At 40.7% G+C, this 12,163-nt stretch overlaps 2 protein-coding genes across 3 annotated transcripts in view; both read left to right on the top strand.

Annotated features, from left to right (window-relative positions):
• Positions 1-2,801, top strand: part of ehmt1b (euchromatic histone-lysine N-methyltransferase 1b) — a 41,833-nt gene extending 39,032 nt beyond the window's left edge. For both annotated transcript variants that reach the window (XM_026174419.2, XM_080304475.1), the window contains exons 24-26: positions 135-213; positions 354-523; positions 1,329-2,801. In XM_026174419.2, coding sequence (XP_026030204.1) covers positions 135-213; positions 354-523; positions 1,329-1,518 — 439 coding nt within the window. In that variant the 3' untranslated portion in view covers positions 1,519-2,801. The remainder of the gene's footprint in view (positions 1-134; positions 214-353; positions 524-1,328) is intronic.
• Positions 2,802-4,297: 1,496 nt separating this feature from the next.
• On the top strand, positions 4,298-12,006 carry LOC145430089 (uncharacterized). The gene is made up of 3 exons (XM_080304473.1): positions 4,298-4,909; positions 6,107-6,425; positions 11,017-12,006. Exons 1-3 carry the CDS (start codon positions 4,849-4,851, stop codon positions 11,306-11,308), a joined length of 672 nt encoding a protein of 223 aa, XP_080160599.1. The 5' UTR covers positions 4,298-4,848; the 3' UTR covers positions 11,309-12,006.
• The last annotated feature ends 157 nt before the right edge of the window (positions 12,007-12,163 follow it).

Raw genomic sequence — 12,163 nt, 5'->3', positions numbered from 1 at the left:
TTCTAGGGACGGGTGTTGCAAACCAGCTTGGGCTGTAAAGTCTGGTGTATTGCACGGTTCATGTCACAAACTTGTGAACAAAAGATGAATATTAAAATGTTCCCGCCCCTCATGGCCCGTCTGTTTTTGAACAGGTATGTCGGTGAGATAATCTCTGAAGCAGAAGCAGAGATGAGGCAAAATGATGCTTACCTGTTCAGTCTGGATGACAAGGTGAAGTAAAAGTGAAGAAAAATTTGAATAGACGTTGGATTGTTTTCTGGTTTTCTTCCTTGTATGCAGAGTTCTTTTAAAAAAATCTTTTAATTTGAGCTTTTCATTTATTTTATTATTCCCCCTTCTGCAAACCACAGGATCTCTATTGCATTGATGCTCGTTTCTATGGAAATATCAGTCGCTTCCTCAACCACATGTGCGAGCCCAACTTGTTCGCTTGTCGAGTGTTCACGAAACACCAGGACCTGCGCTTTCCACACATTGCCTTCTTTGCCAGTGAAAACATCAAAGCTGGAGAGGAGCTTGGGTAAGCTTTAGTTATTTTAATTTATGTTCATCTGTTTTTCTGCAATGTTGTGTTTGTTGTTGTTATAACACAGTCCCCTGTCTTTTTTTGTTTTTGTTTTTTTTGGTCCCCCACCCCTTAGAAAATCTGAACAAATAAAACAAAGGAAAACAAAGTTAAAAAACAACAACGCTGTACAAGACAGCAGAGCAAAATAAATGCGTTTCTGGGGTCTAGTAATGTCATAGTGATGAATTGCTACAGATCAGCACGGCTATTTAGTTCCAACCCTTAAGTGTGGGAAATGAGCTGTGGGTGGTGACTGAAAGAGTGACATCATGGATCAGGTGGAAGAAATGAGCTCCTGGTTTGTGGCCACCATGGTACCATTGCCATTTATACTGGCTCTTGAGACATGCCGGACTTGCTGCAGTTTTCTCCTGAATGCAGCATCTCCCTCCCTCAGCAGTTAAGGGCAACAGTGGCATGCAAGAATGAGGCACGGGGCCCTGGGTTGACCCACTGCTTCTCCACATCACAATGAGCTAGCTGATGAAGCTTCCTGGGTGAGAGATCCCAGGACAAACTGGAGAGATTGTGTCTCTGAACTGGTTTTGGAATGTCAGCTGAAGAGCTGAAGGGGATCTGGAGAGCTTTGAATTGACACTGCCACAGTGTCAGTGGCATACCTGAATAAACAGCAGAAAGTGGATGGACAATTTATAAAAAATGCTAACTTTTAACCACTGCTGATTGTATTTGCAAGCAACAAAAGTGGCAGCACTTTTATGTAAACATTTCCTTTCTTCTGTCGTCCTCCTCTCAGATTTAACTATGGTGACCACTTCTGGGAAGTCAAAAGCAAGGTGTTCAGCTGTGAATGTGGCTCATCCAAGTGCAGGTACTCCTCAGCGGCAATGGCGTCCCTGCAGGCGGACAGCACACCCGAGGACCAGCAGCAGCCCAGCGCGTCGCCTGACACCAGCTCTTCCAACAGTCCTTCCAGTCCCTCCTAAAAAAACAACAACAAAAAAACAAAACAACAACAAAAAAACAAACAAACAAACGCTCCACACACTAAGTTTGGCCTCGTGTACTGACGGACACACGGGGACGCCAGTCCACATCCTCTTTAAACTTTCATTGGTGAACTTGTACTGTATCTCCACTTTGGATTGAAACCACGGACCACTGACCTTCGTTGAGAACCTAAAGACGAGATGCACAATCACATCCTGGACTAACCTCCTGCTCTATTATTCCGCCGTATGTAATGTGAACAGCAGGGGGTGATGTCATCACGCACAGTAAACGCCACAGAGACGATAAAACAGTCTTTACATTTCATACTTCACTTTGCTGGAAAGCAGAACTGTGCGTTTTTGTTTTTCCCTTTTTCACCCCCCCCCCCCCCCCCCCTTTTTTTTTTTGTTTTGTTTTGTTTTGTTTTGACACGACTGACGATTTTCAGTGGACTTTTACAAAAGTCATCAAAGAATTTGAGGTCACTGATTAAGGGTAATATTGTCTTTTGCAAAGACAGCCCCAGCGCACAGCTGGGTGTTACTTTTCTGACCTTTTCCGTTATTGACCATGAACCATTCCAGCAAAACTAGCTGATAAATATTAAATTATGTTGCCACTTTTTTTGGTGTCATTCATCTTTGAGTGTTTCAAAGGACTTTTCAGACATTTTTCACGACACCTGAAGATGAATTTACTAAAGAGAAAGAAGTGGACTGCTTTTAATTTGCTCCTCAAGTGGTTATAGGTTGTAAAGTGGAACAATGTTAATCCATTCCTCAGCATTGAGGCGTTTCTAGTCTGAATAAATTGGCTGACCTTTTTATTGAGCATGTGTACGGGGTGTGAAACGTGCCGGACGTTTTCGCCGTTCTTGTTGACGAATTGATTTAAAGTGAAAATGAGCAAGGAAAAAAAAAAAGAAAATGGTGCTGACAAAGGTTTTTACTTTTGTTTTCATTTTTATTACCCAAGTGAACATAATTTGTAAAATAAGAGAATGTTTTAAAGTTTTTTTTTAAGTTTAATTTTATCTCCAGTTTTCTAATTGTAGTTGCCGTAGTCTATTTTAGTTTCATGATTTTTGCCGACAGAAGCCAACCTGTCATTTTAAATGTTGTTAGTAAAGCAGTGACTGTTGTGCAAAGTCTTGAAAGGTATAGGTGGAAAAAAGGTTATAAAAATGCACTTCCATTATGTTCTGTTACATATTTCTGGACCGTGAACCATCCATCTGATTGGTTGTATCTTTTTCAATAAATTTAATACTAATGCATTTATCCTGTTATGCTTCATTTGTTGGAGTCTGCTTGAATGCATTCCTGAAAATGTGCTAGAACAGAAACTGCTTCCTCGTAGCTTTTACTTTGTCAACCATGAACACATTACTTAAAGAGGTGAAGCCTGCAGGCACTTTGACCCAGCACAAACTGAGTAGCAGCCCAGGTTTGACAGATGGGCTTAAATATTCAGCACCTGAGAGGCTGACGCTTCATACGCAGCCTCCTTTTAATGAGTTGAGATTTTTAAACTTGTTTGTGCCATGAGTTCATTTCTGTAGCGGTTTAGACTGTAAGTACCTAAATCAACTTCTTCTAACAGAGAGCTCTTGCTTTTTGATACAAGGAACAAAATGTTCTGGGCTTTCTGGCCAATCAAGTCTACAAAAGTCATGTAGTTAAACATTATTCAGTGCTCGTGTCTCATGTTTCAGTTCAAATGACCAATGTGTGACCCTTTGTTCACTTCATCTTTGTCGGTATAGCTCTGGGGGGGAGAATCAGCTATAAAAATTGGTGTGCAAAGCTTCATGTGTGATGCCAAAATATACAACCTAATAGACTAAACTAGGCACGATAAAATAGGATCTTCTCTGGGTTTTGTTGGGGCGGTGGGGGGTTGTATATTGTGCGGTTAATGGGAGTTTCTTACATTCATCGAATATTCATCATATTACAGATGAGACAACTAATCCACACATACACATGGGAATCTCCTGTTTACCACATCCCAAGGGGGCTCTACTAGGCATGCTGTCTTGTTGTTTATCCCCAGTCCTGACCCTACTGTCTGAATGTTGGAGCAAAAATCGAGACTCAAATTTGTTTCCAATTTCCAAACAGTGGCACCCAGTTTGGTGGTCTGTTGCTCTTCTGCATACCTAGGTTGTAATTGTTTGTTTGGTTTGTTTCTTCCTATCAGCTTGAAACATCGTGGTCATCCTCTGAACTGCTGCTTATTGGATTTATTTTATTTATTTTTTTCCCTGGCCTTTCTCTGTAAACCCTAAAAATTGTTGTCGGGGGAATATCGCAGCAGATCAGCAGCTTCAGAGATACTGACAAAACCAACAACCATGTCACATTCAAAGTCACCTTTCTTCTACATTCTGATTCTCAGTTTAAACTTCACCAGGCCTTCGTGACCATATCTACATGCATGTCATGCCCATTGGATTGCTGCCATGTTGCAAAGCAGCTTGCAGTGTACATGCAACTGAAACAGTTTAAATAATATTTGTGAAAGGGAGTGAGCAGACCCATCAGTTTCACACCTTTTTCTTAAATTCGGTTATAAATGAAACGAGCGTGGAAGAATACACTCAAACTGTAGCTTTAATAGATTTGTCTTTTGTAAGTAAATCTGCTTAAATGGATAAATGGTCCTCTTTTCAGCTAACAGTGGTTAGTATTTGTAAATAATTCAAAAGTTCATTTTTAGTAGGGTTTCTTGGCCAGCCTAAATCAACACTATATATCCTTGACTATTTTAATTTAGATCCAGTAGGGGAAACCAAATCATCCCCTTGTTGTATTGCTCTTACACTGGAACGTTAAACTTTATCCTGCACAGTAAAGCTGTCAGATAAATGTAAAACAGAAAAGTAAAGGCTGAAATGCTGTCACTCAAGCAGCTAAGCTGTAAGACCCCCAGTGGACCAAGATTGAAAAATGTCCCCATAGGACCAGCAGGGAGCCCCCCCCCCCCAAAAAAAAAGCAAAAACAACACAGGAAGCGAGTGACTTTGCATCTGGAGGCCTTGTAGGTCTCATAAACTGGCTGATGATTGCTCCCTTCCTGATTACCAGGGTGGACAGCGAAAACTGAGTCGATAATTGAATCAGAGAAATTTCTCCCCGAGCATCGCAGATGGCTTATCTGATAAGGAGGTTTTTAGCTTGGCAGGGCAGGAAGCAGCCTTTCCGCATTCCAAGGTGGCAGAAAGTTTTCTTTTGGTCTTTGGTGCCCCTTCACATGGTGCCATACAGGGCAGCCTCCTGTCAGCAGACCTGCATGAACTGGTGTTGCTTTACCGAGTAGCGATGAAGAAAGCCGTTCCTCACTACTCCAGATGGGCAGAAAGACGATCCACCGTGGTTTATGGTAAGTAAAACTCTGGATTGCTCACATTCGATGTATTTGTTTGTTTGCCTTCCATATATTTCTTTGCTTTATAACGGCAGTAAATGGTGCGTAAAGGCCTCTAGATTAACTCGAGTGTCAGTAGCTCCTGTTTAAAGTCTCAGAAATGACAAGAAGATTAACAAATTAACTTTAGTTTATTGTAATTGCATGAATACTATGCATTTAAAAATTATTTATATAGAAGATTGTGTTCAGGTCTGAGATGTGTAGTCATTTCGCTGTTCAAAAGCATGTTATGATGCTGTGTCTTGGCCTTAAAGGACCTTTAATTTAACAGCTCTCTGGAAGTTCTTGGGAATCTTTGCTGTAAAATTGGCTGAGATTATCTTGGGAGATTATGGAAAGTTTGACAAACTTAGTCTACTTTTGTATACAGAGATTAAGATGTCAGATTTTACAGATTTAAACTTGAGCTTGAAGAATTTGAAACAGCACAAAAAAAAGTTATTTTCTTATCATTAAAAAAGGCTCGAGTAGGTGTTACTGAGCCAGGATGCTCAAACAGCTTCAGCTGCTACATAAATCTCATCATTACACATGTAAAGTTAGCATGTTAAATGTTAAAGTTCAGTGAGCTGCTGTCAAGCACGGTGGAGGATTGGTGATGATCTAAGGCTTGGTGTGCAGTCACAGAAGCTGGGCACCATTCAGAACTGAAACAAAGTTGTAAAGAAGAAAAAACGGTGCGTAATATTAACATATACACATTTGGTGATATAAATGTGACAGCCCATGACACATACAGCCTCGAAAATTTGCAGTGTGTATAATATATTTATAGTGTTTTCAACTTTTTTTTCTTTGATTGTTTAAAACAAGCATTTAATGGCATTTTATTGTATTATGATCATTAAACCAGTTGAATGAACATAACCCTTTAAAGCCGAGTGAATCTTTTTGTGAGTTCTATTAAACTTCTACATAATCAGTGTGCATTTTTTTCCACCCAAAAGCTAAAATAAAACTGCACCATATATTTTGAAGAAATAAATTGAAAAAATGCCTGTATATATTCCTGTATAATGTATATATTTCTTTACAATCTGAGGGATCTTAATGGCAGCCAATATAGTGAGTCTTAAGCTTTAGAATATTAAACTTATAAACTCATCAGAAATAATAAATATCATCCTGTTTACTTGTTTCATGCTCCAGCGGTTCGCTCAGCCACGTTCGGCTCCTGGAGGATGCTCACGATGGGGGCGGAGTACTTAGACACCTGGGCTCGGTCACCTGACAGGAGAGAATGTCCTGAGAAGCTGGTCAGAGAGGAGGAGGAGGAGGAGGAGGAGCCGGGGCCATCAGATACTGGAGAGCAGGGGGAGTCCTCATGGATATCCGCTGACAAGGACCCAGAACAGAAGTACGAGACTGTTCTGCACCTGGACGGGATGAGCAGACGAGAAATGGGAGATGGTGTCCGGGAGGCCATAAAGAACCATGACAACCTGAAGAGCACCTCCACTAATCAGAGGTGAGACAGTTTGGGTGTGGCTGGTTGGAAATCATACTGTTGGTAGACTAATCCTGTCACCAAATCCTGTGCTCTGGATATTTTCCATTTTTTTAAATTTTTATTTTAACAGCTTTTCCAGCACACAACTGCACAGACATCTGCTGACTCAATGTTCTAACTACAGCACAAGTGTCTGTAACTCTTATTGCAGTAAATCAGCTAAACCACCAGATGTCTCCTCAGTCATATCTAATGAGTTTGCATCCATGATCAGCATTTCACAGCAACTACTTTAACATGAACTGAATACTTTAGATACAAAAAAGGTAAGAAAAGTCTGAAGTTTTATGACTAATGGTGAAATGTTGTCTCATGTTCATGAATAAATGGCACCATGCAGTTTAGCTTTAAAATGAAGTGTACTCAGGCTGAAAAGGCAACACCTTCCTTTATAAAATCTGTTGCAATACAGTGGCAAAGGTTAAATTTATGAAATAAGATAAGTTTATTTGTGAAATTCCTGTGTTACAGAAGCTAAAACATTAAATGTAGTCTATAAAACCTTAAATAATGTATAAAGGTAAAAAAAAAAGAAATTACATAACTAAACAAATACTTAGATGAAGCAAAGGTAATACTAACATTAGAGCTCATTTACATAATGAAGAAAAACAAGAAAAAGATGCCCAGTAAGAAAATGGAAATCATGAAATCCATTAAAAATTCTATTTAAAGCGTTATATAATACAAGAAACTTGCTTAACAAAGCGTAATATGTATATAAAAAATTAAATAAAGCAACATGAAAATGAATATAAAATGACACACTAAACCAATATGAGATGACATTAAAGTCATACCAGAGTGTAAAGTGAGCAGGTCATGTAGATTTTGTTTGTTTGGCTAATGTGAATTATGTGGACACATGTTTTGTGTTCCAGTGTCGACGTAATTTTGGTTTACACCCACTTTTTACGTTATTAGCACGTCTAATCAGCCAATCATGTGGCAGCAGCTCAAGAAGACTTCCTGAAGTTGAAACTGAAATATCAGAATGGGCAATAAAGGGGATTTCAGTGACTGTGAGCGTGATATGGTTGTTGGACTGAGTGTTTTAGAACCTGCTGATCTGATCTGCTGGGATTTTGCCGCACAACCATAGGGTTTACAGAGAATGGTCTAAAAAAAGAGAAAATTTCCAGTGAGCGACAGTCCTCTGGGTTAAAATACAGAACTGCTACGTAGATGTCAGAGGAGAATGATCACACTGCTCCGAGAAGGTGGAAATGCTACAACCAATGTTTGCAGAAGAGCGTCTCCGAATGCATAACATGTGAAACCCTGCAGCAGATAGACTAAAGAAGCAGAAAACCAGACCCGGTGCACTCCTGGCAGCTAAGAAGTGGAAACTAAAACCACATGGGCTCACCGTGATTGGATGGCAGAAGACCAACTGAGCATAGCTTAAACACCACATGCTACCTGAAGGACAAACACAAAGAAACCTATAGAGAAACAAGCAGTTAACAGTCATCTGTTTGCTTTAAAAAGACACCAGTACAACAATTCTTCTATGAATATTAATAGGAGGTGACTCACATGAAGCTGAAGTAATGACATGCAGTAAAACAGGAAACTGGATTCAGACTACTTCAATATTCAGACTCATTAATACTGTCGTAGAAAATGATGAATGAAAGAAAACATACTTACAGATTTAAGTGGCAAAGCAGATTCAGTTTCCAAATCTAATTTGAAAAGCATAACCATCGTCTCCGGTAAGTGGCACACATAAAACGGCAATTAATGTTCATCTCTGCAGACTCCTGCCTGATTTATAGCGGTCTGAATCAAGGTAGCAACCACTTCCTATAACAACTAACTACCAGCAGCTCATTAAAATGATCACGCATGCAGAAAACAAAACGAAACAATACAAAACATCTATAAAGCTCATCACATATGCAAGCCCAGCTAGAAGAATAGGAAACGTTACCATGTGAAAAGCAAAAAGAGAGAGTGAGGAGACAACATCACGCATGTGTCTGTGAGGATGTTTATGCTTTAGTTGTGGCTCTTTGCTGTAGTGGTTAACACATCTGCCATGCATGTGAAATATCCCCATGCTCAGCTCTGGCAGGACACACCCAGCTTCAAAGGCGCATGAGCTAGCGTCTCGGTCCTAGCCCCGGAAAAATGGGAAAGCTGCATCAGGAAGGGGATCAAATCTGGCAACCCCCTAAAAATAATAAAGCACTTTAAAGCTTGTAGTTAAGTTTTAACTGACATCCAATGCCCCCACATTCTGTACACACATGCTGTGTGTAAATAATAAAGAAACAAAAGTCTGAGCATGCGGTCAGGTTGAAAAAAGGCCCATCAAACATTTATGTAACTTAATGAAAGACGTTTGAGAGCGCATACCTCTGCCAAGGCCAGTGATTTATCTTGCAAGTGAATTAAAAACTCCTGAATGGAAACTCAGATCTGTATCCAACAGGCACATCCACAAAAACCTAAGCACCACATAGCTGAAGCACAGTTACTATGCTCCACCAATCTCTGAACTTAAACATTAACAGTCCTGTGAGTCTCTCTGCTCCATCTTAAAAGGTACTTTTTGTAATTACCCACTCTGCGGAATTTAATTCAAACCTTCAACAGCAGGGGGCAGCACTTTACCAGTTTGTATGTTGAGATTTTTTCACTTTCCGTTCTTTTAACTTTATATATTTCTTTTTGGCCCTATCCCCGTTTTCTTAGGGGACTTCAAATTTTTAAATAAGAATGTTTTTACGGACTTATGTGGTTAAATAGAGTCACATATTGCTGTATAAAGGGGTCTTGCATAAAAGTCCAGTCTTAGTTTAATTTTAGTCGATACCTCTCCTGCTGGGGTCACCCGAGGGAAAACGGTCGCTGGAGATGGGGACCAGGTGTACGATCACTCACAGTTAGTTGCTGTCTTCAAAACAAATGTTAAAAATCTGAGAGTGATTGCAATTGTTTGGAGACAGGTTTCCTCCCGTCAGGCGACACGTGCAATCAAAATAATCTGATTAATTAATAATCTGATAGGCAACTACAGATTTTTAAAAATCTATTTATTTATTTTTACTGCTGTCGAATGACCGAGCCATTCGACAGCAGTACATTGATGTTATGGATTCAAAGCTATTCTTTTGGTAGCTAAACAAATTTACAGTAAGTACCTTTGAAAATCAAATATAAGTCATAGTAATAAATAAAGAAATAATTCAATATAAGCAAATAAGATGAAAGTACTTTAGATCAGGTTTAATGTGCTAGTTTAATTAATTTAGTTCATCAAGTGCAGACAGAAAAGGTTTCATAAAAATTGGATTTACAGATTTTACACAACGTTGCTGACAGACAAACAGGAACTAAAGCATAAAGAAAACAATTTAAAAAAAACCAACAAACAGGAAACTATCATATGCACAAATACACACTGTGTGGGGTAAAAATGTGCTTAAAAATAAAAGATGTCAGTTAGGTACAATAATGTTGCAAAGTTTCTGAAACGTTGAGTCTCCTGTGTTTCTGCAATAAATAAATAACTGATGGATTGAATGAATGAAAGAATGAACAAACTGTTTTTTTGGTCTTTTGTTTAACTGGATTATCTTTGTCTTCTTTTAGGAGATCTGATGTTGTTTTTGGATCTGAACTTCTAAAGTGTTCACATCATTTTCAGCACCTCTGTAGATTCCGTTCATCTTAATTTAACATATATTCATCTTCTAGTGAATTCCTTTTTATTTATTTTTTGTTAGCTCTAACATGGTTACTCTAACCACGGTCTGAATGTGGATACTTGCGCAACCTGTTTTGCAGTGTGAGATGTTAAAGGTGGATCTTAGCCTCGTCTTTCATAAGCATTAATCTTCTCTCATTGGTGCCAAAAGGGAAATGTTCGAGCCTCAGGGCTTTTCTGAACTTCATTATAACCTGCCAGCAGACGGTGAGCGCGTCTGGGCGCTCCAGTCACTGATAGGCTCGTTCTGGTCACGTGCGCTCTTCCTTATTCCACCGAGGACTTGGTATAAAACCTACAGCCCCTCATGCAGGGAGCGACCAAACAGAAATCAGAGGACTAATACTCCTGCTGGATTTGCTTGTTTTATTATTGCTGTCGGCTGGGGGAAAAGCCGCAAAAAAGGATTTTCTTTTTCCTCATGGTATTTTTTTTTTTTGAGCGCCTGACATTTCAACTGGTGTTTGGAGACGATGCTGACAGGATTTGGGACTGAGGCAGGATGTTCTCATCTTATTTCAGCCTGATTTTTCTCCACTTTGAGCTGTAATGGATGCAACAGCCTCAACTGAGTGATTTACATCGGAAGTGCTTTGCGGCTCAAAAACTTTAACGTTTTAAATTTCGCCGAAGATGAATGAATGGAAAGGATCAAGAGAGCGTGGTTTTCAGTGAGGCCACCTTTTATCTGTTATTTCCCAAACGCGGCGCTTTCTCCTCACACTAACGCTGAGCAGTGGTTTGTATGAAGCGTGTTTGTTGTGATGCTTCTCCCCTCCATTTCCACTGACACCACTTTGGATTTCCCCTTTTGGATCTGTGCGTTTCCAGAATGGCTCGCTTCGCAGAAGATCTACCCACCCGCTATGGAGGAAGCGCAGGCGGCGGAGGGAGAGGTGGACCGGGCGCTGGGAGAGGAGGCGCCCGGGGTGGTGGCGCTCCGGGTGGGCAGAGGATGTACAAGCAGTCGATGGCCCAGAGAGCCCGGACGATGGCCATCTACAACCCGAACCCTGTCAAACAAAACTGCTTCACCGTCAACCGCTCCCTCTTCATCTTCCGCGAGGACAACCTCATCAGGAAGTATGCAAAGCGAATAACAGAGTGGCCATATCCTTCCTGACGCACAGAGCAGGTGCATCTGTAGCCTAGAGGCACAGTGGTTGAAAAGCAGAGCCACACAACCGCCTGCAGGCCTGTTTGCCAAGCTATTAAGTTTAGATGTGGATTATCTTCTCTAGTGTTGAATGTGCAGCTATTTACGCCCGTGGAGTAGCCGCTAACACACTGTCCCCTCTTTATCCCCCTCCGCGCAACGCTGGCTACACCTGTCGCCCCGCTTCTTATCTCCCTTCAACATGACACAAAGCTGTTCTCTGAACAGCAGCGGGCTGTGAAAAGACTTCACATCCGCCTATTGTGCTGCCTCTTTTATTACCCCCACCTTCCCGGCGCCCACATATATACCGAGAAGTTCTTTTATCAGTATGTCAGCTGTAAACTGCTCGCTGGGCACTGACAGCAGTGGTTAATCACGATCAAACATCGCTATTGATCCGCACAGCTACGAGTCAATGAAGAGATGCGTGCGTAAAAGGGGCGATGTGGCTTGCGCTTAACCGCCCTATCCCCGTGCTCTCCTACACTGTGTTGTGTTGGGGGGGGGGGGCAGTTTACTTTAAGTAGAAAAACAGAGAGCGCTCGTCCAGGATAGCAGCACGCCTCGTTGTCTTAGTCGGGAGCCCTCTCCGTGGTGCTGAACTCGCCCACGCTCCCCGCTCCACGCCGTTTATTCCACACTGCAAAAAAAAAAGAAAGAAAGGGAAAAAAAAGAAAAGAAAAAAAGTCCTCTTCGAGGAGTCGTGGTCACTTTTATAATCGCAGTTTGCTCTCTTAAAATTAGCGAAAGACTTGATCATCAGCAGCGTGTTTCTCAGTCTTTCATTCATTTATAAAAAAAAAAAATCAATAAAAAAAA

Source organism: Astatotilapia calliptera, chromosome 7 (genome assembly GCF_964374335.1).
Source record: "Astatotilapia calliptera chromosome 7, fAstCal68.1, whole genome shotgun sequence".
NCBI classification, from domain to species: domain Eukaryota; kingdom Metazoa; phylum Chordata; class Actinopteri; order Cichliformes; family Cichlidae; genus Astatotilapia; species Astatotilapia calliptera.
This window is presented reverse-complemented; position numbering and strand designations above follow the sequence as displayed.